Below are 25,979 nucleotides of genomic sequence, written 5' to 3'. Positions count from 1 at the left end.
ATGACTGTAACTCTGGTGAGAATAAACAGACGAACTGACAATGGCATGAAGAAAACAAAAGGCTTAAATACAGACATGAGGTGATCAGGGGAAGTGGCGACACATGGGGGAAAACAGCTGACAGACATAAACCTAATGACAGGACCAGGAGAGGAAAGCTAAATACAATGAACAAAGAACACATGACATTGTCAGAATAAAACAGGAAATGACAACACAACTTAACAGACCTAATACGTGATGAAATAAATAGAAAACCCCAAAACATAGAAAACCCAGGAACAATAACTGCCTAAACTAAAGGCAAATAGGAAATAACACAAACTAATAACATATCAAAAAATACAAAGAAAACTCAGAGTGCTGGGTCGGAGACCCAGCCTGTGACAGATTGTGCTTCTCAGGATGAAGCAGATGAGGGTGAGAGTCCAGTAGAAAGTCCAGACGCTCCTCCAAGCTTCTCCAGGGTCATCTACATCTCAGGAGATAAGCAAGAGGTAACTTCATTATTGAATTTTGCATCCAACTATCGTTCTGGTTGGTACTTATATCAGTGATCCTGAATTCATGCTGAAAGCTTAATGGCTGTTAAATAAATTATTGGACATCACATAGTTTTATTACTACAAGTTGGTATTTAAACGCCTATTAAAGTCGAGATTTCCCTTTTTAGCTTTTAAGTAGCACAGATGAGGAAACCTATCTACCTGACGAGGTGAGGATGTTTTAGCATTTTCTATTTAGTACACTGAATTCTCAATCAGATGTGGACTCACTTAAAATTTCTTAGAGATTATCCTACAGTTTTGTTGTAACACACAGCATAATTTGCTCTCTTTCTTCAGCCAATGATTTTGATCAAAGGAAACTCCTGGCAAGATCTCCACACTGACAGTCTTGGATGTCCATTAGGAGGGGCAGATTACACAAACGGTTACCCTCTACCACATTATGAGGGCAAGGACTCACTGTCTCATGGTAATCACAGAAAACTTAAATACATATTTAATTAACTAAAACTATACGGTACACAAACTTGATAAAAAAGCAGAAGCTACTTTCAGCTGCTCTCTTATTCATAAGGGGTCACTGCATATAGATTTGGCAGATTTTTTAATGACAGATGTCCTTCTTCACACAACCCCAAAAAAGATTTGTGTGTCCTCCTTGGTATGGAACCAGGGAACTTTTTGTTTGTTAGGTAAATATGTAAACCACTATGATATAGAGTCAACTTTTATTTTTCACTAAACCCTTTCATTTCATTCTTTACTTTCCCTCCCTCTTTTGCCAGACACAGAAAGCGAGGAAGATGTGGAGGAGCAGACTGAGGAGGTCCATGAGAGTCTGACAGAGACCTTGCCTCCACCTTCAGGCCCAAGTGGTCTGGTCATTTTTGGTCAGCAGGTGCAAAAGCACAGCTACGTCAGCGGCCTTATCATCATGATGGTAGAGTACAAATAATCATGCTGGTTCATAAATGTGTTCTGTGTGGTGACTTTTTTTTAGCAGCCACAACCAGTATCATCACAGTGTTGAACAGGTGAAGACATTAGGTATAGGTCACATTATATTACAAGCAAAGATAAGGAGGATTTACGCATTAGCTATGAAGTTTCAACCTTTAAAGAAACTGGTTTATTTGTTTTTTGAAACCACTTTTTTATACAGTTACAATACTTTAGACAACTGCAAGACTAATTTATATATACCCAGAGTCTACAGGTATTTTCTTTATTTTCTACCAAGGTTATTATAGTTAACTGTAACTAAGATAAAAATTAAATCTAGATGTGAAAGGCATTTTAGTTAGCTAAAATAAAATGAAAAACATGACTTTTGAAAAATTTTTTTTTACTATTACTATATTACTAGATCTTAGTAGTATTGTTAGTTTTCGTACGAGTTTTATCACAAATTGACTAATTAACATCTGACCAGTTGAAGCTAAAGCAGCCATATTTGGGTGAGTAAAGATTAGCAAGCAACTTTGCATAGTTAATAGCAGGCTCACTATGTCGTTATGAAGTTAACTATAACTATTATTCACAACATTAACAATATTAGCTAACTCACCCTAAGCGGCTAAAAAAGTTGTTTTTGTTATGATATCCACTGCATACAGATTTGGAGTATCACCTACAACAACTGGCTGACTTTCGCCATGCTTGTGTGGTCCTGTATAATTTGGATGATGAGAGACAGAAGGCGGTATGCCATGATGTCCGCCCCTTTCCTCGCCATCTATGGCACCGTGCTGGTGGTGCTGGGCTTCTTGAGCGGGCTCCGGCTGAGCCGGGCCGAGTTGTACCCGGGTCTGCCCCCGGCGGTCATAGTGGACTTTGACCTGAACAGCTATCACCCTGCACCCTGTGTCCACCTGGGAGCAAAGGTTAGCCATGACAGGGTAATAAGGAGCAGGAATGGACCTGATAAACTATTGTAATTTCCTTCTGTGGTTCTCGCTTCCATTAAAAACAATAAAGCTGTATTTAGACCTACCTTAGCTTGTAGGTTATATTGTTTTTTGTGTGTGTTACCGTTCAGTCATTTAAGAAACACGAGCCTTACTGTATACAGTAACCTTATGTACTTAGTAAAAATTACTATTGTATAGTAGTTTGTTTGTTTTTTGTACACATTTATTATCTAATATAACTCTAATTCACTTTTTCTTCCTGACATTTATTTATCAGTGTGTTCATGTATTCCATCTAAAGTTTATTACCATAAGGAAATTTGTGTTTTTTTAACCAGACAGTCTGAAGTCACTGAATTCAGTTTAAATCTTTCTTAAACAAGAATTTTCCAACAGTATTCACAGACTAGTGTACTTTGAAAACTTTTGACAGATTTTTTTAAAATAATTTTTTGTTCCCAACACAGGTCTGCTTCAGCTTAATATTTACTAAGTACACAAACTTGTGTATTTTGTGTTTATGATAAACTATTTTCACTGCAGGTCTTCTACACCTTCAGCTTTTGGTTGATGTTTCGTCAGCAGCTGAAGGAGAGACAGGAGGGGCAGAGCATGAAGGCAGAATCTCTGGATGAAGTCAAAGTCGTGCCATGTAATTTATCTTTTCATTGATTTTCTCGAGATTATATGTCAGAAGATGTTGGAGTAATGTAACTCCTACCTGGGCACTAATGAAAATCATCCTGACATCAACAAGACAAGTTTAATCATCAAGCTGTCTCTGTAATGCCCTCCCTTACCTCCTTCTCTTTCTCACTGTGTTTCTGCCTCCTTGTTTTGCACCTTGCCAGCGGAGGAAAATCAGCCATCTCCTCTGGTAGCGAAACTGATCTCAGGTGTAAAGGGGTTTCTGGTGAAGTACTGGATCCTCTTCTGCTGCTCTATGTTCTTTGTGGTCAGCTTCTCTGGAAAGGTATCTAATGACAGACTTAAACATCGTAGCATTGGCTAAGGCAGATTTTTACTAACAGAGGCCCTAAATATCACAGGAAGAAGTTTTTTAACAACTATTTTTTGCTTTGCTTCTCAATATGTTTTTTGCATTCTCATTACATGTAGTGCCCAGTGCTCACCAGATACTGGCTGTGAGCACTCTGGCTAACATGGTTATTGTAAGAACTCATCTTGCTACTGTTTCAGCCCATGGTGCTACATACGGCAACGTACAGCAGCTTTAGTAATGCTCATCTAACAGAGTTGTGAGATGAAGTCCCAGTTACATCCTGTAAAAATGAAGATGTTGTTACAGCGGCTTTCAGTAAAGGCTGCACAATCTTAATCTGCAGACATAGTCACAGAGAGTCTGTCTGTGGTCAGTGAGGGAGCGGAACCAGCGCTTCCAGTCACCTTTGTAACTGCAACTCCTCCGACTTCCCCGAACATCAATGCACTCTCACCTCGTCCTTGAATGCACTGAAAATGCACCATACTGTATCATTATAAAGCAGAGCCTTTCTCTATAAGTCGGATATAATGCAAACAAAAATGTATTGCAAAAAGAGTTTTCCAAAAATATTTTCAAACTGATCTTTAGGAGCCTCTGTATGGTCAAAAACGAATATTATTATGATTAGTAGTAGTATTAGAAGTAATAGGTTTAAAAGTAGTTTTATTGTTATTCTTGTTGTTGTTTTTTCACATGTATTTCCTTCTTCAGTACTGTTGAATATCAGCATGTGTTTTGTCTTCTGCTAGTAAAACCTTATTTACGAAAAAGAAGATGAAAATGCTCCTTCCCATAGTCCCACACGTCATTGGATCCGTCTGTTTCTATAATCTCAGTCTGAATTGTTTCTGAGCCGTGCAAATAATAAGTAAATACTATTGTTTCATTCATTGTATCATGTTTCACTCATTCAGGTGGTCGTATACAAAATCCTCTACATTGTCCTCTTCCTCTTCTGTGTTGTTCTTTACCAGGTTAGTAACTTAGTTTTCTGTCCTCTAACTTAAAGTAGACTTATATCAGAGTATAGTTACTCAGCTCACAAAATATCTATCTATCTATCTATCTATCTATCTATCTATCTATCTATCTATCTATCTATCTATCTATCTATCTATCTATCTATCTATCTATCTATCTATCTATCTATCTATCTATCTATCTATCTATCTATCTATCTATCTATCTATCTATCTATCTATCTATGATTTTGAAATGGGTCACTAAGTGGAAAGTTAATCCACTTTTATAGTTAAAATGTTGTTGTAGAACACATAAAGCCAATATATTTTAGGTTCATCTTACACTATAATGTGTTGACTCCTAAACTAACATCAGTGAACCATTCAGCTGTTGTTTGTGCGTAAAAATGTTCGGAGTGGGTGTAGATCTTCCATAAAATGTAGAAAAGCTCACAAAGGCAGACTGTTTACTCTTCATCCATACTCTTTTCCAGTTAAAAGTATTGATTATGACTAATAAGCACATACACAGCCACTTTTTTTGCTCCAGTTTTACTGTTTTTTCTTGCCCATATTATGTTTCTGCTGACCTTTTAGAAAGATGGTAGGCACTTACAGGAAGGCCTAATGGCTTTGGACATGACATGTCTATTTAGACAACATCAGCAACGCCCGGTGTTTTACATACCAAGGCGATTCGAAGGATAAATGCAACACTGTCATTTTTAATGAAGATCTAATTTGGCTGTTCTGAACTATTTTGTTTGGCAACCTGTCCAAGGTGTACCCTGCCTCTCGCCCTATGGTGGCTGGAATAGGCTCCATCCGTCCCTTACCCTGAAAAGGATAAGGGAAAGAGGATCGATGGATGGATATTTAATTGGTAATTATAAGACTTACAGGAGAAATTATAAACTGTGTTTTTTCTCTCAGATCTGTTATGATGTGTGGCGTCGACTCCTGAAGACGTTCTGGGCAGTGGTTGTTGGTTACTCCATGGTGGTGTTGATAGCTATCTACATGTACCAGTTCAGAAGCGTGTCTGGGCTATTCAGACAAATCATGGGGATGTCAGAGGAAGGGTGAGTCTCATACAGTATTGTGCAGAAGTCTTTAGAAACTTCTTGATTCTTTATATTCTGTTAGGCAAATGGGATAATAGATGCTGCAATTTATGGAAACATGTGCAAGCACATATGTAAATACAGTGAAAGACAGTCTCTGACGTGCTAAAACACTATCCGCTCAAAACACGTGAGGGCTATAGGTTTGAGGCTGCTGTCGGGGGTCATGGGGGGGGGGGGGGGGGGGCCTCTGGCATTTGTAGTTGTTGAGGGCTTGGATGCCTCTTCACACCTTCTGGCAGCTGGTCTGTGAGGAAGTTCTCTTTCCTCTTCCTGTAGGCCTCCTTGGCCTGTTTGATGCCCCTCCTTAGGTTGGCTCTGGCACAGAGAGCTGTCCCTCATGCTGAAGGCGGAATTAGTAGTTTTGATCAGATCCTGTACTTCACCCATCATCCTGAGTTTTTGGTTAGAAAAAACCTGGATGGTTTTGGTCACTGTCATATTCTCTACCCAACACTTGATGTAGAAAAGGATAGATTGAGTTTTTCCATAGTTATGTGTAGACACGACACTGGTTTATACCTTGAGTTTGGTCCTTTTTATGTTTGTATGATTCTTACGTCAGTGGCTTAATAAAGAGAAAACTTTCCTCTGAAATGGTCAGGTACAAGGAGTGGACCAAAAATGAATGAAAAAGCAGGCAATGTCCAAAGAAAAACATTGAAAGACCTTGAGAAAGCCCTGAGAACTATTGCTCAAGAGCACTTTAAAACATTGCAAGAAGGCCTGACTCCTAGAAAGCAAATATAAAGAAATGAGGGGTGTAGACTCGAGTCTTTTGTCTTGTACTATATACTCGTGGTAGGTCGTGAATTGTTACTCATTAATTTATTTTTGTTAGTGTTAGGAGCCATTTTGATATGAAGCAAGAAGCTTCTTTATATCTGTTTAATTTGTCTTTGTAGCAGACTTGGCTGTTTGTTATAAGGTTGTGTGTTTTTCTCCCATGTGATTCTCCAGTCTTCGTGACCTGGGTCTGGAACGGTACGACACGGTGGAGCTGTTTGCACGCATTCTGCTTCCTGCTACGTTCCTTTTGGCTTGTATCCTCCAGCTTCATTATTTTAACTTTGACTTTCTGACTCTCACTGACCTGGACAACGTACCTGTCAGAGAGACTTCAAGGTGAGACAGCAGGAATGTATGGAGGGAAAGATCCTGCTCAGAAAAAACATTCTGTCCTTTGATATCGATATGAACAAGAACATGTGGTGCGTTATATTAAAAGAAACTTAAAGAAATGAGGCAGTCATGTATGTCAAAATAGGATAAATCTACTTAGAAAATATAAAAAATACATTATTTTTATTATATTTTAAAAGTAATTATAGGTTTCCCCCTCTCTAGATAAATGAAATAACAATTTTTGTGGCTTTTTTGTATGAGGTGCAATAAAAAAGCTCTATGACTCCTTGAAAACACCTTAACAGATTTAAATTCTTCCCTTCAGGGTTGTCTTCCTGCACACCTGAGCCATTGTTGAATTGTAGCCAGAGACCTAACTCATTACCACGAATGATACTTGATGTAAAAGTCAGGTCAGTTTGGCACAGAAGTTAATGATTGTGTTCTGCAAGATTTTGAGGTTCAAGGTGAATTCGCAGCTGCTCAAGTGCTACTCGTCATAAGAGGATGTTAAAATTGTAGCATCACTGGGTACAGTCAGAAGATGCACAACAAAACAACTTTGAAGGGGAGTTTTTAGGTTTTTTGTTAAGGGAAATTTTAATAAGTCGTATGAAATGTTTACGTTTTGATTGCCTACTGACTATACTACATACTATGTGTCTCGTTTGTCCTTTTCTTCGTACAGAGAGGAAGAGCTCATGAATTCAGTCAATGAGATATCTGACACGTAAGTGTAGCAATTATCCTATTATAAATTTTTAATTGTACTCGCAGTTCAAATACTTTGATTGTTTGTACAAAGATCCACCACATTTGACCGCATCTCACACGGCTTATTCACTGCCTGTGGATAAAATCTGCATTTGAATCAAAATGAACTTTCTTTATGTGGTGAGAGCATTACATTATGTTTCAGTTACATAAAAATATTAAAAGTCGGGCAATAATAAAATAGTCTCTGGCTGTGCTTTGAGGTAACTGAAATATTACAAGTATTGTCATTATTCTCATTTTGTCCCAGGATTAAAGAAAACATTCAAAAGCTCCAGAAACGGTAAAACTTTTCATTGTTGTTTTATTATCTTCATTCTGTATTGTATTAATTTGGAACATAATTTGTTTGGATGAAAAGTTACTACGTATACTTGGATATATAACAACCTGTAAAACTGCCGATGGATTTGTTACTGAATTCCTGCAGTTTTTTAGTTAAATGGAACACCCTCATTGTGGTTGTCAGGCTTGTGAAGGAGCAGATGGGAAATGGTAAAAGTCAGGAGACTCTGGCCAGCATTGGACAGCAAAGCTCCTCAGAAAAAGGGGCAGAAGAGCAGGAGGAGGAGACAGGAGAAGGTAGTATCTGTAACAACAATGTTTTTCATTAACAAGCTGGCACAGGTTGTTGTTGTTTTTTCAATTTTACTCTCTGAAACTCGTTGGCTTCCTTTAACACATGCAAACACATGCAAACATTACTCTTTCAGTTTAGAGCATTTGGAGTCTATTCACATGTTCTGATGTTTCCTCTTCAGATAACTGAGATTGTACTGTTACTGTCTGCGGCTGCAGCATTGATATAATCCAGTGTTAATGATCAAATTATGTCTGATGCCCTTTCCTACCCTTGGGGTCATCCCCTCTTCTTAGAAACAGTGCACAGCAGCAGTGAGGACAAGTGGATTGTGATTGTGGATCGGGCGAGCCTGCTGCTCATCCAGGGTCTGTCGGGGTTTCGAAGGCTCCAGGAGCTGAGCTGGAGGCTGATGGAGCTCCACAGCCTCAAAATTGTGTCGTCTGGCATCATCTGGGTATCGCTGCAAGAGGTGGGATGTTGGCTCTGATCATGCATGCATAAATTCTATAGGTGTGTAAATACAAGTTATTAAAGCAGCAACAAAAAAAATATGTCCAACAGTATTGATTTACTTAGTGCTGATGTTGATGAGGGTACATTTAACCTCCAGCTCTTCTTCTTCTCTGTACATAAATATGTTAATATATTTTGCACAGGTTTCACTGATGAACTTGCTTTTCCTGGTTCTGTGGGCATTTGCACTCCCATTCCCACGGTTACGACCTTTAGCATCAAACATCTCTGCTGTGTGGGCATGCGTCATGGTGGTGTGCAAGATGTTTTACCAGCTCAAAGTCATCAAACCTCTTGATTACTCCTCTAACTGCACTGCTGTGAGTTTTCTGTAATTATAAGTCTCTGGAGGTTGGATTAAGTGGCTCGTTTCTGTGTTATTGGGGTTTTTTGCGCTTGTATTCTGTGGTAGTGCAGTTATACTCACCTCACAGCAAGAAGGTTCTCTGGTCAAACCTGCTAATGCATGTTAAGTTAATTTGTGAATGTAACTGCCACTGTGTCACTCAGGATTGTAGTTATGTGGGATGCTATTTCTTCTACTATGCACAAACATTACAAACTTCAGTCACATGGTCCTGATGTCATCTCTGATACTGAGGTAGAAACAGGCTTTGATAATGAGTCTGACTACCTTGTCTAGGGTTTACTTCCCTCCAACAGCTCGGGCCTGGATGATGGAGCAGAGCTGAAGGGAAACATGGTGGAGTTGCTGAGGAGGTCTATTCTCTACATCGAGCCCGTTGACCCCGTCTACTGGTGTGGAGCACTGCGCAAGTGTGAGGGCAGGATCCTCCCCTGTCTCAGGGTGAGCTGATACATGTCAAAGTTTGGTATCTTAAAAAAATTGTGATGTGTTTCCAACATTTAGAAAAGAGTGCACCTGCTTTTAAAAGCTCTTTTAAAGTTGTCCAGATGAACAGAATCAACTTTTGGAGATTTACTTACCTGGATGATTGAGCATCTTTTAAAGTCATTTACTAGTCATGAAACTTCATTAGGGCAAAAATCTTTAAGAAATTTAGATTTCAGTTACTTAGCAGTAGTTTTGTTTAGAGAAAATAATACTTTGATATCCATACTATTATTATAGCATTAAAGTAATTATTGGTTGTTGTTTTTTTACTGTGGTAGAACCATCTGATGGTCCTGGGTCTGCTGGTGTTCGAGTCTACTGTCCACCGCCACCAGCTCTACTTTCGTCTCAATAACCGCCTGAAGCCTCCACCCTTCAGCATTATCTTCCAAGGCATCACCAGGCAGCACCTGGATCATGGCATCCTGCCATGCATCAAGTACTTCATCAACTTCTTTTTCTACAAATTTGGACTCGAGGTACTTTTTCAGGCTTGCAGTATTCATTCTGTTTCTCTTTAACTGAAAGTGCACATCTCTGACTTCTTACCATGCTTGTGCTGCTTCTTAGATCAGTTTAATCGTTGCAGTCAATGTGATTGGTCAGAGGATGGATTTCTACGCCCTGCTCCATTCCTGCGCCTTGCTAGCCGTCCTGTCTCGGCGACGCAGGAAGGCGATTGGTGAAGTGTGGTCTAAATACTGCCCGTTTACAGCGGGCCTCATGGTGCTGCAGTATCTGCTTTGCATCGGCATCCCTCCTGCTTTCTGTGTTGGTAAGGATCTTTCTAATAGTTTGTAGCAGTTTTGCTTCCATGTCTTGAAAAAAATATAAAAAAAGTTTCTAAGATAAAAAATGTAATCACCTAAATCACTTCAAAGGAAATATAAATATATATAAATGAAAATAATCTGTGCTATGCCTTTTATTCCATTTGCTTGGTAGATTACCCCTGGAGAACAGCTGTTCACCCTTTGTCTTCTAATGTGATTAAGTGGTTTTACATGCCGGACTTTGCCATGAGACCCAATCCTTTATTCATATTCTGTGAGTTGATCTTCTAAGTTCTTATTTTGTTGATCTTCTTTTCCTCTTCTGGGTTAGGGTCTCCCATTTTTGTCCTTTTCCGTCTGCAGATGACTACCTCCTGCTGCTCTGCTCGTCTCTGCAGTGGCACGTATTTGAGGAGGAGAACCGAGCTGCAGTGCGACTGCTGGCCGGGGACAATGTCGAGATCAGCCGCAGTTTGGATCCTTGCTCCTTCAACCAGTTCATACCTGTTGACAACTTTCTTCACTGCAGGTCAGAATGTGTGATTCTTAATTGTTGTAGGGTTGATATGTCTGTTATCAGTATACTGACACTGTGTAATTCTGTTGTTCAGTTTATTTTCTTCTTATCTTTAACATGACTCACCCTCCAAATCTAAATTTAGTGTTGATCAGAGCAGGAAATAGCCTGAACTCCATAATCCAGCACTCTCATCAAACCGCTTTTTGTATTGTGGGTTAAACTGCATATGGAGAGTTGGGAGCCCATCACTCTGGTCTGTGGTCATTTTAGGAGCATTAAAGGGTTGAATTAGATTATTAATTTATGCGTGTCTCATTTCCAGGAACTTTTGTTAATGGGCTTTATTTCAGTCTTCAGATTTCTTGCTGTCCATAAAATATATTTCTGAAAATTCTCAGACAAAACCAAAAAAATTCCATGTGGAAAACACATTTGGAATTAGTAATTTATGTACAATTTTATATTAAAATAAATACAAGAAATTCGACTCCCTGTCAGCTTAGAAGATTGCAGATACAAGTGGCGGAAACAAGCTGGCCTGCCCCTTAGTGATAGGTTTTAGGCATTCAGGGGCTCAGATTAGAGCCGCCATTCCTCCACATTGAAAGGAGCCAGCTGAGGTGGTTCAGGCATCTGACAAGGATGCTTTTTGGTGCCTCCTGGATGAGGTGTTTTCCCCTACCGTGAGCAGGCTCCAAGGTAGACCCAGGACACGCTGGGGAGATAATCTCTCTGAGTTCGGCTGGAAATGCCTCGATGCTCCCCTGGATGAACTGAAGGAGGTGGCTTGAAAGAGGAAGGTATGGGCTTCTCTGCTTATGCTGCTGCCCCCAGGACTCAGTGCCGTGTATGTAGAAGTCTGAATTTTCTGATTATGATGACTACAAAATACATGAAGTAAGATTGAAGTCTTTGAACAAGTTCAGATTTAATCTAAATGATTGTCCTCCTTGCTCTGCACCGTTCTCTCACATACACTCTTCCTGCTCCTCTTCTCTGATTGTTGTAATCCAACTAATCATCCCTGCCACCTATATTATTGATTCATTAATTAATTATTCCCTATTTGTAAAATTGCAAGCAAGCCACATGAGCGATGATTTTGAGGCTCGGGCTCCTTTGTTTCAACACATATTAGGGATGACAAAATTATTATTTATATCTCTACTTATTTCTCTGATGAACTTTTGGGCTATTCGCAGACGACTGATCGCCTAATCAGAGGGAAAACCGTTTTAAAGCCCTGTCTGCCAACTTAAGAAATAAAGCCGTCATTACACATGTACTTTGGACAATGCTGGAAGATTGGATTCAGTTCGATTCTATGGAGCCGCCAGAAAAGTGTGCACAGAAGGCAGGAAACCTGATTTTGACTTACTGTAAATTCACCAGACAGACTTTGTACTAAGGAGCTAGCAGGTTAATGACTGATAAAAGAAAGAACTTGCTTATTTGTTTACACATAATAACACCACATCATGTTCCATTATGTTGATGTGCGTGAGTGATGTCAATGACCACAGGGAGCATCTGAGGCCTCGCTTCCAGACAGAAGCAACATTTAGTAAAGAGCTCATGATTTTTATTAAACATATAAACAGAAAACAAAACATAAATCATTGAATTCTCCCCTGTCTGTTCACATCCATGCATTTATTCATTGTACTACAACTGCACTGAATACTTTCTTATTGTCTGCAGTGCAAGTGTTAGTGTTATAACTAACTCTGTTTAGGCATGTAGTGTTCCCATGCTAAACTACATTAATTTTGTAAGTTACTATTAAATGTCCTTGTTTCCTTGGTGAGCTGAAAAGCCTGAAAATATAGAATACAAAATCTCTAATTTCCCCAGTCAAATTTTTGTACCACTCTGGATAGATAAGTATAAATAACTTGAAATGAGACAGCATAATCTCTAAACGTTAATGGTTATGAGTTTCCAAAGTGTCAGCCTGCACTTCAGAGCCTGTTGTTTAGATAGAGGGGATGAAGAGGTGGCAAAGTTTATGGTAGAAGTGCAAGGTGAAACGTAGTTATGCAAAGACAGATCGCTCCTTCAAAAAGGCTGTAAAGAACACTAAATACTTTTAAAACGTTTCTAATTGTCTAGAGTTCTTGGACATTAAGTGTTTTTGTGTGCATTATAAGATAAACAATCGCTACCTCTGAGAAAAACGCTTTCCGTGGAAGTGGTTGAAGAGATTACATTGTTTTTAACTGTTAAACTACAAACCCGTTTATTCAGTTCATTCTTTTGTTAAAATCTTTAACAGTTTTCATCTAATTTTCTTTTCTTATTTACTTTTTCTACAAAATTTAAAAAACATTCTCTCAAACATTTGAAAAAGTAAGAAATGCATTCAATTAAATCCATAAGCCTGGACAATTACATCATAAGCCTGTACATTAAATATGGATAACGTGCACTTTAATAATAATTTTTTTTCTGTATCTTAATGTAAATACAGAGAAGGAATAAACTACTTGAAGAGTTTTAAATATGTGCTTTCCAAGGTTTAGTATAGTTTACTAAAACTAAAGTAAAAGCTGGAATTAGAAGGGTTTTTTTTATTAACTTAAATAAAAATAGAAACTAGACTCTTGAAAGATATCAAAACTAACTAAAACATTTCGTGAACTTGGAAATCAAATTTAAATAAAAAAAATAGTGAAAGTTTTAATATTTATTATTTTAATATAATTGATAATTTGATTTTATCACAATTTGCTTAATGAAGCAGTCATGGATGTGTTTATTGGGAGTCTGGATGTTGTGTTTTTATTGTATTGCCTGTACTGATTTTCCTAAATCCTGCCTCTAAAATATGCCCTCCTCTATGTGGCGTCTAAAAATAAAAACTAATAGAAAATACAAAACTAGATTAACTGTAGTGCTTACATATTTTTTTATAGCGATGGTTTAGCTTTGTAATATTTGGCAGTATGATTTGCTTTCTTTTTAAACTGAAGATGTGGTCTCTGTTTTGTCCTCAGGTGCTATCTTGATATGGTGAAGGTGTTTGTTTTCAGCTACTTCTTTTGGCTGGTGCTTTGTCTCATTTTCATCACTGGCACGACACGCATCAACATCTTCTGTCTCGGCTACCTGGTGGCCTGTTTCTACTTCATGCTGTTTGGAGGCAGTGTGCTGATGCAGCCAGTCAGATACATCCTGCGGCTATGGGACTGGCTCATTGGGTACACCTGCTTTGTGATCGCCATGAAGAACCTGGTGTCTGTAAGCGACCATACCATAAAGAAGTTCAGAAGTTGTACAATTGTACAGAATAATTCAAGACATGCAGCTATTTTTTAAAAATCATGCATTACTGATTAATGCCTCTTTTTCCTTCTTTCAGCTGGGTTCTTGTGCCTACCTGGACAGCCTGGTGAAGAACAGCTGCTGGCTAATTCAGGCATTTAGCATGTTTTGCACCATCAAAGGTTATGATGTCCGTAAGTGTCTGTAACAAGGATATTTAGTCACGATTTGTGTTAGGGAGAAAAGAATGTGCCAGAATTTCCGATGGTATATTTACACTCAAAGCCACTTTATTAGGTACTCCTGTTAAACTGCTCATGAATGCAAATATCTAATCAGCCAATCACATTGCAGCAACTCAGTGCATGACCTGCTGAAGTACAAACTGAAATTGTCACAGTGCTGAAACAATAATTATAAGCATCATTAAAAAAAGAAAAAAAAAACACAACAGAAATACATGATGGAAAATTAGAGTTTTTATATTGACATTCAGCATTTTTTAGATGTTTTACAACACTTTTTTACAGCTGTGTTATATTTTACTTTTTTTTTTTTTTATAGTTGCACTTTATTTGGAAGGTTAAAATTATCATTTTAATTAGCCAAAATAAAATGCAGAATTAAATATCCATTGGTATACATTAAAATTAAAATCAAAGTCATTATTCTACACAACACATGATGCAGAAATGTTTTCTGTCATGTAAAAGTTTGTTAAAATCTGCTGTAAATTCTTCAGACATATTTCTCCTACCCTGTGTGCCTTTCAGCTGATCCCGATGATGAATGTGAGCTGCCTGCAGGTGAAGCCGGCATCGTCTGGGATGCGATCTGTTTCACTGTCCTCTTGGCACAAAGGAGGGTCTTCCTCAGCTACTACTTCCTCTATGTGGTGTCTGACCTCAAGTCTTCTAAGATATTGGCCTCTAGGTCAGTGCTTCATTTTCAGGTTTAGCTCTATAACATACAGTAGTCTTAAAGCTTTACACATAAGGTCAGTGAGGTTTGAAAACTTGAAAGTTTTATATGTTTTGTTGGATAAATCTAGATTGAGTGTAACACTTAAAAAATAAAAGAAAACCAAAGACACAAGAATTCATGCGAAAGCTGTTTACGAGAGGTTTTTGGTAGCTCTCTCTTTCATGGATAAATCATTACACAGAATTCCTAATAATAATTTCTAGTAATTTTCCTGGAAAGAACAACGTGATTTGGTCCTAACTGCATGAAAATGTATTTCGGCATGTTTGTTTGAGTTGCTGTGGATTTACTAAGGCTTACAAGGCTATGCTAGAATGACCAAACTACAGTTTATTTTTTCTGTTTTTTTCTGTTCTGTTTTTACAACATAGTAGCTGTAAAAAGACATCACTAATCTCTTACTCTAACTCATTTTACATGGTGGGTCAGATACAACCCACTTTCATCCTGAGAGGGCCAGACCAGTGAAACTTTCTTTTCTTTGTGTTTGTATACAGAAGTTTATTTGCACATTTAATTGCTGAAATATCTCAATATAAGTAAAAAGAGCAGTTTCAACAGTATGTCTCAGTTTTGCTGCATAACTAAGAAGTGTTACTCTACTAAATGAAAGAAATCTGTTGCCAAGATCTGTATGATGTGTAAAACAAAATGTGTAAAGCATTGCCCAGACTGTCCTGTAATAATTGGACCGCACTGGAGTCTGCGCCAGGCCAATTTTGTCACACATTTTGGGCCTTATGTTTGACACCCCTGCTTTAGAGTCACAATGTAAACTTAGCTTGTTAATGTAAAAACAAACAAAGTAAAAGCTAAAACAGCAGTTAATGTCCCTGTCCATCTCGACCTTGAAGGGGCGCTGAATTGTTTGAGGCCAGAGTGAAAAAACAGGTAGCAGCCCGACTGGAGATGGAGAAGAAATCAGTGGAGGCTCTGAAGAAACAGTAAGAACACTTACACTGAAACCATTAATGGATCAGGTTTACAGTAAAGACCATCACACTTCCCCTCTTCCTAAGCAGCGAGTTATAAACTAACCTTTCAGCCTTCTTCCTATAGGATGGAGAAGATCAAATCTAAACAGAAGAGTCGACCTGCACCACCAGAAGAACCTCTTGCTGATCAGGAGCAGGTGACACCTGGTAACACAAGTGACTCTTTTTCAGTTTCTAATGTTAGCAAGGAAAACAGGCCAAATTCATACAGTAGAGTAGAGAGAGTATGGTGAGGGATGTTTGAGGAGGGGGTTTAGTCTGCTTGTTCTTTTTCTCTGTGATGGATGTGTTTACTTTATGGAAGCCAGTAAATATCATCAACACATAAACAAAACGAACTGTAAATTCCAGGTGATGACGAGAAGGCAAAGAGAGATGCAGGAAAATGGTGGAAGCCCTGGGTCTCTCAGCCTGGAGGTGAGCAGGATCCTTAATCAGTGTGAAAGAAAGAGAGTATTGGCAGAGGAAAGAGTGAAGACAATGCTGTTTCCTATCATTAGGTTGTGTGCTTCACTTCTTTTCAATTTAATCAGAGAAATGTTTTTAACCTGACAGTAAATGCAGCAGCAGATTTTAGCCACTGACCTGCTTCTTTAGAGCAGATCAGATGCCAGTGGTATGTCTGTGTGTGCATGTAGTTTTGACACTGTTTTGTTTAACACAGTGGAAAACAATTGTGGCTACCACCTGTTTGAGAGTGACAGTGAGGAGGAGGAAGAGGAAGTTCCTGAGAAGACAGAGGAAGAGCAACCACCAAAGAAGAAATCTGCTTTTCAGGTTAGAGCCAGAATGATCTGAGCCAAAACTAAAAGCAATGGAGATACAGTTAAAGTATTTCACAATTTCCCCTTAAAGTGTTCGTTTTGAGTTTTGTAGCTGCAAAAACAATCTATGTTGTAAGATCAGTGGGTGATCTGTGCATCTTTGTCTTTAATTCTAGTTGGCCTATGAGGCCTGGGTCACGAGCTCAAAGAAGGCCTTGAAGGACCTGAAGAAGGAGAAGACAAAAATAAAGAAAGAAGAGAAGAAGAAAGCAAAGAGAGAGCTGCAGAGGCAGCAGGGTGAGAACGGATCATGTTGTGTTTACTAGTGCTACTCTTACTAGTAGACATGTATGGTAAAGGGGACTGTAACTATAAAGACATGCTGTATCACAAACAGTTTGATGATGGCTCTTGTTCTCCAGGCATTGATAAAGCAGAATCCAGTGAGGACGAACCAGATGAAAGTGTTGTGGAGGAGGAGGGAGAGGAGAAAAAAGGTATACACTTCTAAGGGATGGGAATGCCCTAGTTCCAAATGACCCTCTGCTTGTTGTTGCAATGAAAACAGGAAGCATTAAAAGCATGGAAAACCTTCACTCTAATTGGCTTACTGTGCTTTTACACATAACCTCTTACAGAAAACATCCTGCAGCGCATCATCAGCACGATAAAGTTCAGCTGGGTGTTCCTTCAGTCTCTTCTTGATGACCTGACGGAGGGATTGAACTCATTTTGTAAAGACAACCTGGGCATTTCCAAAGTGCTGCGCTTCGAGCGAGCCTTACTCAACCAGCAGCAAAAGAAGGTCAGCTGAGAGGATAAACACTTGATTTTAGTCAATAAGCAATGTAATTATAACAGAACAAGTTTCACAATTAGTCTCAAGGCTGATATTTATATTTAACACAGTTTTATGGGGGAAAAAACAACAACATTATCTGCTATTAGCAAGTTCAGTACATTCCAGGCAATCCCATAAGATGAACACTAAACACAAATGTCTTTAAATTTGTCTTTAAAGTGTTTTTGATACATCTTCAGTTTATTTAACCAGGATCCTTTATCCTAATGCACCTTTTAGCACTCTGTCTGTATTATCTGGCTCTGCAGGGTAAAGAGGTGAGTCAGGAGAGTGTGAAGCAGTTTTATGAAAACTGGAAGTCCCGTCAGAACACACTGTCGTCTCAGGACAATCTAGATAAATCCCTGTCAGCTCCCGGCTCTCCACCTGCCAACCCTTCTTCACAACACGCGTACAAGAAGCTGAAGAACCAAGCCTCCAAAATTTCCTGGGGCAGCAGTGTTTCCAGGTACACACAGACAACATAGTCATAGTTTACCTTTCAGGCACACACACTGAGTCTCTCCCTCCTGCTTAACTTCAGCTGCATGACAGACGAGACGATGCTGGTGTCCCGGCAGCCAACGCAGGAGGAGCTGGATGAGCCTCCTGCTGTGTCACCTGCTGCTGACCAGCTCAGACGAAGGCTCTTTAAAGAGGCCAATATTGACATGACATCTTTTGACACTGAGGAACTTTCACCCAGGTGAATGGATGAGTGAACGACGTTTTAGACACATATTTCTGCTCAGTTTAATCCTGTTGTTAGCTGTGATCTCTAACAGACAAATCTATCAGACAAAAACTCCAGTGCAGAATTCATAAAATTATTATTTTCCATTGAGAATAACTTCTTCCTGTTCTTCATCCCAGTCAGTAAAACTGCAAACACCACATAAATAACACGCATAATTGCAGGAAAGGTTTCATTTACCAGAAACAGCTTCAGATACAAGAATTGTCTTTCAAGATGTGATTCTATGATTCCTGAAAGTAAGATTTCTGATTCGCTTGTTTCTTAAAAGCTGTGAAGAACCAAAAGAACTTCATGAACAAGAGGAGGATGATGAGAAACAAACAGAAGTTGAGATGAAATGTGAAGAAGAACAAGAACAACGAGAATATCCTGAGGTGGAGAAAGAGGAGCGGGATGAGGAATCGCTGCAAAGAGAAGAGGAAGAAGGTGCCAAATACCCAGAATGGACCTCGCTGGATCTCAGGGATAGCGATGGAGAGAAGAGTCTTGACCTCACAGAGTCTCCCAGACCTCTGAGTCAAGAAACGAGGAACCTCACTGCCAGTGAGCTGCTACTCAACAAGTTAGTAGACACAAAAAAATTTAGTATGCAGGACAAAAGAGATATAAGCTCCATCTCTTAAGAACTTTAATCTCCATCATTGTGTTTTTCCTCTTCCTCTCTTCTCTGTCCTTTCTGATTCTGAAGCATGTTTGAAAATGATGAGATCTCCAAGTCCGACAAGTTTTTCGTGACCTTGCCGAGGCCGCTGAAGCTGCTGTTTGCCCTCTATAACACCATGGTGTCCAAGTCAGAGATGCTATGCTACTTTGTGATCATTCTAAACCACATTGTGTCAGCTTCGCTCCTCTCCCTCATCCTGCCGATTCTCATATTCCTCTGGGCCATGCTGTCTGTGCCTCGGCCGACCAAACGCTTCTGGATGACAGCCATCATTTACACCGAAGTAGGTTTTCTTGTAAATACGTCAGATAAAATCTAAATGAAGCAAAGGTGTGTTTTTAGTTTCTTAATGCAAATACTAGATACACATATAATGCTTTTAATGGTTGATTTGTTGAGTAGTTTAATGTGCGTGCTGCAAACAGAACTCACTCACATCTCTTGTGTCTCTCTTGTTTGTCTCAGCTGACTGTTGTGGTGAAGTACTTTTTCCAGTTTGGTTTCTTCCCCTGGACCACCTCTGCCTACCGAGGCATCAACGCTGACCGGCCCTTCGCCCTGCCCAACATCATTGGGGTGGAGAAGAAGGACGGCTATGTCCTCTTCGACCTAATTCAGCTGCTCGCGCTGTTCTTCCACCGATCTATCCTAAAGGTAATGTGAAAACTAACCACTGTAAATCGTTTTTAAGCAGCTACTTTGAAATGTTCAAGTGCTGCCTGTGTCTATGTCTCTGCAGTGCCACGGGCTGTGGGACAACAAGGAGGTTGAGATGCCCGATTTCTTCAAGAAGCTGAAGAAGAAAGTGGACAAGAAGAAGACCGGAGCAGAGAAGATGGGCAGCAGGGAGCAACCACCGCGCCGTCTGAGGTTCCTCCCCCTCCAGGCGTCCACCACCTCCTTATTCTGTAGACTGAAAAAAGGCGAATCTGCAGAATCTGGTGGTGAATATTCAGAAGATCCCTACATGTCTTGAATAAAGAGTCTCCATGTTCATTATCTCATTTTTGGAAGTTGTCATGTTGAATTCATTACCAGCAAATGGCTAGTTTTTCTCAATTTCTTTTAATTTGTTTATTTTTTAAACTGGAGAGATGAAGCCCAAAAAGCAGCAAAGCAAGAAAAAGAGACGGGAACGACATAAGGCTCCGCTGACAAGGAAGCAGAGGATCAGACAGCAGATCAGAGAGAGGATGCTACAAGCCAAAGCTGCCGCCATAGAAGTGTGAGTTGTCTGCAGTCCACTAAGTCTGTTTTCTGAGATGTTAGTCATTACTTTATTTTGGTAGATAATATTTTTCCATAGATTTATTTTTAGTGGAGAGGAGCTTCCCGTTTCTGTCTTACTCTGCAGTCTCTTCTCTTTCTGCAGCGGCCTTCACATCTACTTACCTATAAGGCAGTTTTTCTATGACATCATTCACCCAGATTACAGCCCTGTGTGTGACGTCTACGCCCTCATGTTTCTCATTGATGTCGTCAACTTCATTGTCACCATATACGGATACTGGGCTTTTGGGGTAAGACTACACAAACATATTAATATTTCTTATTATTTAAATCATAAATAAAATTTACTTGACATGTATGATTTATGACAATGAGGCTAATTTTCATCGCTCTGTAGAAATACTCTGCAGCGGCTGACATCACAGAATCACTGTCAGAAGACCAGGTTCCAGAGGCCTTTCTGGTCATGCTACTGATCCAGTTTGGTACCATGATAGTGGACCGAGCCCTTTACTTGAAGAAGTCTCTGCTGGGAAAGTGCGTTTTCCAGGTGGTGCTGGTGTTTGGCATACACTTCTGGATGTTCTTCATTCTCCCTGGTGTCACAGAGAGGTCATTGTTCAATAAATTCTTCTTCTTCTCATTTTTTACTCAGTAAAATAAAGTCAAACTCAATGAAGTGCTTTGTAAATAAAGTTGGCATTGTATGACTGACCTTTTCAAACATTCAACCACCAAAACAAATTTTTCTGTTCAGGGCTGGATAACTGTAATCTGGCATCGTAATCAAAAAATAATAAAGCTTTATTATTTTTTTCAGCTTTTTTGTAAAACAGTAAATCTTAGAATTTCATGGATAACAACAATACTTATATTTTATCATTAAAAAATTGATTTCAGTTTAAGAGCTTGCACATACTGGTGGATTAATGTCACATAAATCTTACATTCGACAGAGGCCTATTAAATTTGTTAAGCACAGTATATAAAAATAAAAATAAACAAATCTGATCCATGACAATAAAAGGAGCAAAGATCGATATCTCTTCTGTTTATTTGCTCCAGGAGGTTCAACAGAAACCCAGTTGCTCAGCTGTGGTACTTTGTAAAGTGCATCTACTTCGGCCTGTCTGCGTACCAGATCAAGTGTGGCTACCCAAACCGCATCCTGGGCAACTTCCTCACCAAGAACTACAACTACCTGAACCTCTTCCTCTTTCAGGGGTACAAAAACCGGCTAAACTGTAACTAAATAACCGCCAACATAAATACTTCAGACACGTTTTACACTGTGACTGGTTTGTTTGTAGCATGATCAAATTTTTATTTTAATTCAAAACGTTTTTCTCTCTCTCTCTTCTCCTCTTTCAGTTTTCGGATGGTTCCCTTCCTGACAGAGCTGAGGGCGGTGATGGATTGGGTTTGGACCGACACCACGCTGTCTCTCTCCAGTTGGATTTGCGTTGAAGACATCTACGCTAACATATTCGTCCTCAAGTGCTGGAGGGAGTCTGAGAAAGTAAGCAGGAGTGCTTAAGAAAGTAGTTGAAATTACTTTTAAAATCATTTTAGTCCCTGAACAAGTACAAAATAAACAATTAAATTACAGAAAAATGTGTGTTTTTCAGTGTAGACTATAGAAATTTCCATTAAATATATGAGAGAGTCTGGGCTGTGAGCTACCAGAACTCTTTGCTTACCTTTATAAATTTATGATGCAGGAAAATTGAGACGAGCTGTTGAAATGGCACGTCTTTATCCAGTGGACTGAATAACTTTTGATGGTAATCTATTCGTAATTCTTCCAGAAATTCCCCCACCCTCCGGGGCAGAAGAAGAAGAAGGTGGTGAAATATGGAATGGGAGGTTTCATCATCTTTGCTCTCATCAGCATCATCTGGTTCCCACTGCTCTTCATGTCACTGGTCCAGTCAGCAGCCGGAGTGACCAATCAGCCTTTAGACGTCTCCATCCAGCTCAGCATCGCAGGATACGAGGTCAGAATCGATACATCATATTTTGTGTTCATTATACTTTTTCTCCACAAAAAAATGTTATGGTTACTAATATTATTTATAAAGTTTGTGCTTCCTTCTAAGGTGAAACGGCAAAGTCACGGTGCATGGAAAACTAAATTCATATTTGCTATCATTAAACACAAGAAACATGACTTCCCTGCAATAGTGTCATGGTTTATGTGTATGTGTGTGGACATGTGTTAATTCTCTGCTGCATCTTTGTGTGTTCTCACAGCCTTTGTTCACTATGAGCGCCCAGGAGCAGAACTTGGTGCCTTACACAGAAGCAAAATTCAACAGGCTCACCAAAGTTTATGCGACTCATCCAGTGAGACACAGTTTATTCTACTGTAAATAGAAACAAATACATAAAGCATCAAAACTCCACTCAATCTGGTTCTTTAACAGAATACATTAACCTCGAAAACTATAAAACAAATTCATGAGCTCAGTCCTAGCTGTAATAATACCATCTATGACCACAGGAGGGAGCAGTCATTTCGGGTATTAGAGCAGAAAACCAGAACACCTGTAGAAATACATTACTGTCCAGCATTTCTTACACAATATCCATTACAAGAAGATATAACTTCGGGTGGTCAGATGACACTACACTTATTACATTCATTATTCATTATTAACTCTCTACATGGACTCACTGTGCCATATTGAAATAGAGTTTATGCTGTGTTTATATTATATAACACTAGTTGATGTTGAAATATCATTATCCAAATTCACCAGAACACTGCAGCGGCATTTGCTGAAATAACCTAGGAAATCTAATCATCTCTCAATCACTCTCTCAGTCTGCCATGCAGTTCATCATGAACTATGAAGCTGAGGACATTCTTGTTGCTAAGATCAAGAGCGATGCCAGTTTACTGTGGACCATCAGCCCAGCCAGTCGAACGGCCATGATCCAGGAGCTCAGCAACTCGTCTCACATATACATGACCTTACGCTGGACACTGCTCAGGTCAGGCTGTGTGTGTGTGTATCTTTCACCTTCAGATCATTTCTGCTTAGTATTTTTGTCAGCTAGTTGAGACAAAGAAAGAAAATTTATTTTTCTTAAAAGTAATTTAACCATCAAAGATATGGACACCGTCATAGCAAATTCACCCCAAAGTCAGAGCATGCAATGCTCAGGGAAGAAAAAAAAACCAATGACTACATCTCAAACTCTACAGACCTCAGTTAGCATGTTAGATGTTAAAGTTCATGACAGTAAAAATACAAATAGACTGAACAAGTATGGCTTGTTTGGAAGCATCTACTCTCTAAAAAGAACAAGGCGCCACAGCAAGAAGACTTCTGCAACAATGTCCTTTATTGTTACAATGAGAGAAAACCAAATGCATCAGCAAAAACTCCTCATACTAACTGTCAAGCATAGAGGAGGGGTGATGATTTGGGCTTGTTTTACAGACACAATCATTGAGCAAACCATTAACTCCTTTGTATACTTTGCTATCCAGAGGACTTCATGGTAGATTCAAATGTAAGGCTATTGTCCCAAACTGGGTTGTGCAATAGGACAATGATCCCAAGCACAGTAGCTAATCTACAAAATAAAAGAATTAGGTTGTTACAGTGGCCCAGTCAGTGGCTTCATAGTGTAGTGGTTAACTAAATTGTCGGACACATGTAAGATGGGAGGAGACATGTCTGTGTTGGTTTTCAGTAATGCAGGTCATGTTAGTAATAGCAGCCTTAAGACAGTGGGAGCAGACACAAATCCATGAGAGGAGCGCTTGTTGCAATGGGCCATTCAAAGTCCAGATTTCAGATTGAAATACTACGATAGGACCGTGAATGAGCTCAATAGAATACTTATTAACCTCAATATACTGAAGCAATGTTTACATTAAAAGAGTCAACCATAATTCCTCCACATATGAAAGACCGCTAAAGTCATAGAGAAAATGAACTTGCTGCTAAAGGTGGGTTATACAAAGTACTGAACCAGAGGGTGTACTTACTTTTTCACATGACTGTAGTTATACTGTCATATCAACTTCAAAAATCTGGGAAACTAGCCCATTGTTTCTTATTACTTGATATTTTCTGCTAACTTTATTTAAGCACTTGCAATTTCACATCATTTGCCTGCACTTTGCACCAGTGCAAATAACACTTAAAATGACACCGGCAAATATGTTCCTCTCCTAAGGAATGCGTCCATATCAATGAATGCAGAGACCGTGGGAGAGCACACTGTGAAGTTTGACGACAAAACCTTGAGGGAAGGGATTGTGCGAATGCTTAAAGGCAACAGCAGCAGACCTGTGTGAGTCTCAGTCAAAACACAATCAGATGGTTTATGCATGCTTTATTATTGTGTTTTATTCAGGTGATGAAGTATTTGTAAATGTAAATCAAACAGAAATGTAGAAAATGTGGCTCTGCTGCTCTTCTTGTCCCTATAGCACATAGAAGGTTAAACATCAAACTAAATTTAATGTAAGGGAACTCAGGCAGCCCTGGAGAGCTCCAGTGTACAACATTAGTGAATGTTTTGAAATTTTTATGGTGTTAATCTGAGTTTTCTTGTCTCTCTAGGATTATTGATTCTCTGCTGCCTAAATTCATCAGGGGTCCCAAAGGACCTGAGTCCAAAATGGGAACCAGGATGAAAGTAGGTTAGTTACTCTTTGTATTTTTTACCTGATCAAAGCAGGTCAGTCTCATTCCTTGTTGTTGGTGTATAAAACATGCACTTTGCTTTAAACCCATATCATCTCTTAGACTTGACAGACCGTCCAGACCTTCAGGCGCTGGCTTTCTTCAGGCCCATGTCAATCCAGCTTCAGCAGGTCAATGGGACGTCAAAGAAGGAGGCAGATCAGTGGTGGGTGGTGGAAGAGTGCTCCCCAGTTGTCACGTCCTCCGAGCACAAATGTCAAAGCATCGAGTTAGTGGTGTTCAGCGATAAAGTCAGCCCCTCCAGTCTGGGGTTTTTAGCCGGACACGGGTAGGTAACAAGACATTTTAACTGCATCCTGACAGGAAATCTTTCTCATAGCTGTGGATTCATTTACACACAAAACCTGTCCTCTTTCCCTCTTCACGACAGCATCGTGGGTCTTTACATGTCAGTGGTGCTAGTCATCGGAAAGTTTGTCAGGGAATTCTTCAATGGGATATCCAGGTCCATCATGTTTGAGGAGCTACCATGTGTCGACAGAGTCCTGAAGCTTTGCACAGACATTTTTGTGGTTCGTGAGACGGGAGAGATGGAGCTAGAAGAGACACTGTTTGAGAAGCTCATCTTCCTCTATCGATCACCAGAGACCATGATCAAGATGACCAGAGAGAAGAAAGACAGCTAGGGCTCAGTGGCTTGTCAGAATGCCCATGCTTTACGCTTGTAACTTATGAAGGATGATTTCAAGTAAATAAAAAGAAAAGTACAAACGAAACATCAGCATGAATCTATTATTAGAAAATGGTCTGGCTTTATCATTAAGCTACCCTGCGTGTCCTTTCAATCATGGCCTCTGACGTTAAGTGACAGGACAAGTTGAGAAGTGTTTTTAAGCAGCTCAGTAAATCATTGCTAAAGATATGAAAGGTCAGACATCAAGATGTACCACAGCCAAAAACCTCTCATGTGACCATAAACTAGAGGTCATTAATGAGAGAGCTGCACTGTTCACTAACACTTCAATTCCTATCCAGAAAGCAAATTTGATGAATTTAAATGACCACCTACATGAAAATCTAAAAAATTAAGTGACCAAAGATCTATTATATTACCTACCAGAAAAAAAACGTTACCCTATGATCTTAACTGCATTTAAG

The 25,979-nt window shown here is 39.3% G+C and overlaps 1 protein-coding gene across 1 annotated transcript; it reads left to right on the top strand.

The window, feature by feature from the left end:
• Positions 1 to 25,666, top strand: LOC146644859 (piezo-type mechanosensitive ion channel component 2). The gene is made up of 49 exons (XM_085394232.1): positions 1 to 15; positions 405 to 497; positions 674 to 715; positions 846 to 978; positions 1,295 to 1,449; positions 2,126 to 2,392; positions 2,963 to 3,071; positions 3,271 to 3,392; positions 4,340 to 4,399; positions 5,321 to 5,469; positions 6,472 to 6,636; positions 7,325 to 7,366; positions 7,661 to 7,693; positions 7,880 to 7,992; positions 8,287 to 8,462; positions 8,650 to 8,826; positions 9,150 to 9,314; positions 9,641 to 9,841; positions 9,933 to 10,137; positions 10,308 to 10,409; positions 10,499 to 10,664; positions 13,652 to 13,895; positions 14,017 to 14,113; positions 14,693 to 14,852; positions 15,758 to 15,847; positions 15,963 to 16,045; positions 16,250 to 16,315; positions 16,563 to 16,675; positions 16,839 to 16,959; positions 17,085 to 17,159; positions 17,301 to 17,467; positions 17,773 to 17,972; positions 18,048 to 18,209; positions 18,529 to 18,822; positions 18,949 to 19,207; positions 19,390 to 19,578; positions 19,664 to 19,868; positions 20,017 to 20,149; positions 20,297 to 20,444; positions 20,552 to 20,766; positions 21,220 to 21,378; positions 21,526 to 21,673; positions 21,963 to 22,151; positions 22,408 to 22,500; positions 22,982 to 23,151; positions 24,349 to 24,465; positions 24,738 to 24,817; positions 24,924 to 25,149; positions 25,252 to 25,666. Exons 1-49 carry the CDS (start codon positions 1 to 3, stop codon positions 25,505 to 25,507), a joined length of 7,149 nt encoding a protein of 2,382 aa, XP_085250358.1. The 3' UTR covers positions 25,508 to 25,666.
• The last annotated feature ends 313 nt before the right edge of the window (positions 25,667 to 25,979 follow it).

This window comes from Rhamphochromis longiceps, linkage group LG20 (genome assembly GCF_057381845.1).
Source record: "Rhamphochromis longiceps isolate RC_006_pf linkage group LG20, R_longiceps_female_GT1.1, whole genome shotgun sequence".
Taxonomy (NCBI): Eukaryota; Metazoa; Chordata; class Actinopteri; order Cichliformes; family Cichlidae; genus Rhamphochromis; species Rhamphochromis longiceps.
Note: the sequence above shows the minus strand (reverse complement) of the source record. Positions and strands in the feature narration are given on the sequence as shown.

Coding starts and splice junctions, on each gene's coding strand:
- LOC146644859 (XM_085394232.1), top strand. Junction 17,468..17,772: donor TCAACCAGCAGCAAAAGAAG/GTCAGCTGAGAG, acceptor CTGGCTCTGCAG/GGTAAAGAGGTGAGTCAGGA. Junction 24,818..24,923: donor GGGAACCAGGATGAAAGTAG/GTTAGTTACTCT, acceptor ATCATCTCTTAG/ACTTGACAGACCGTCCAGAC.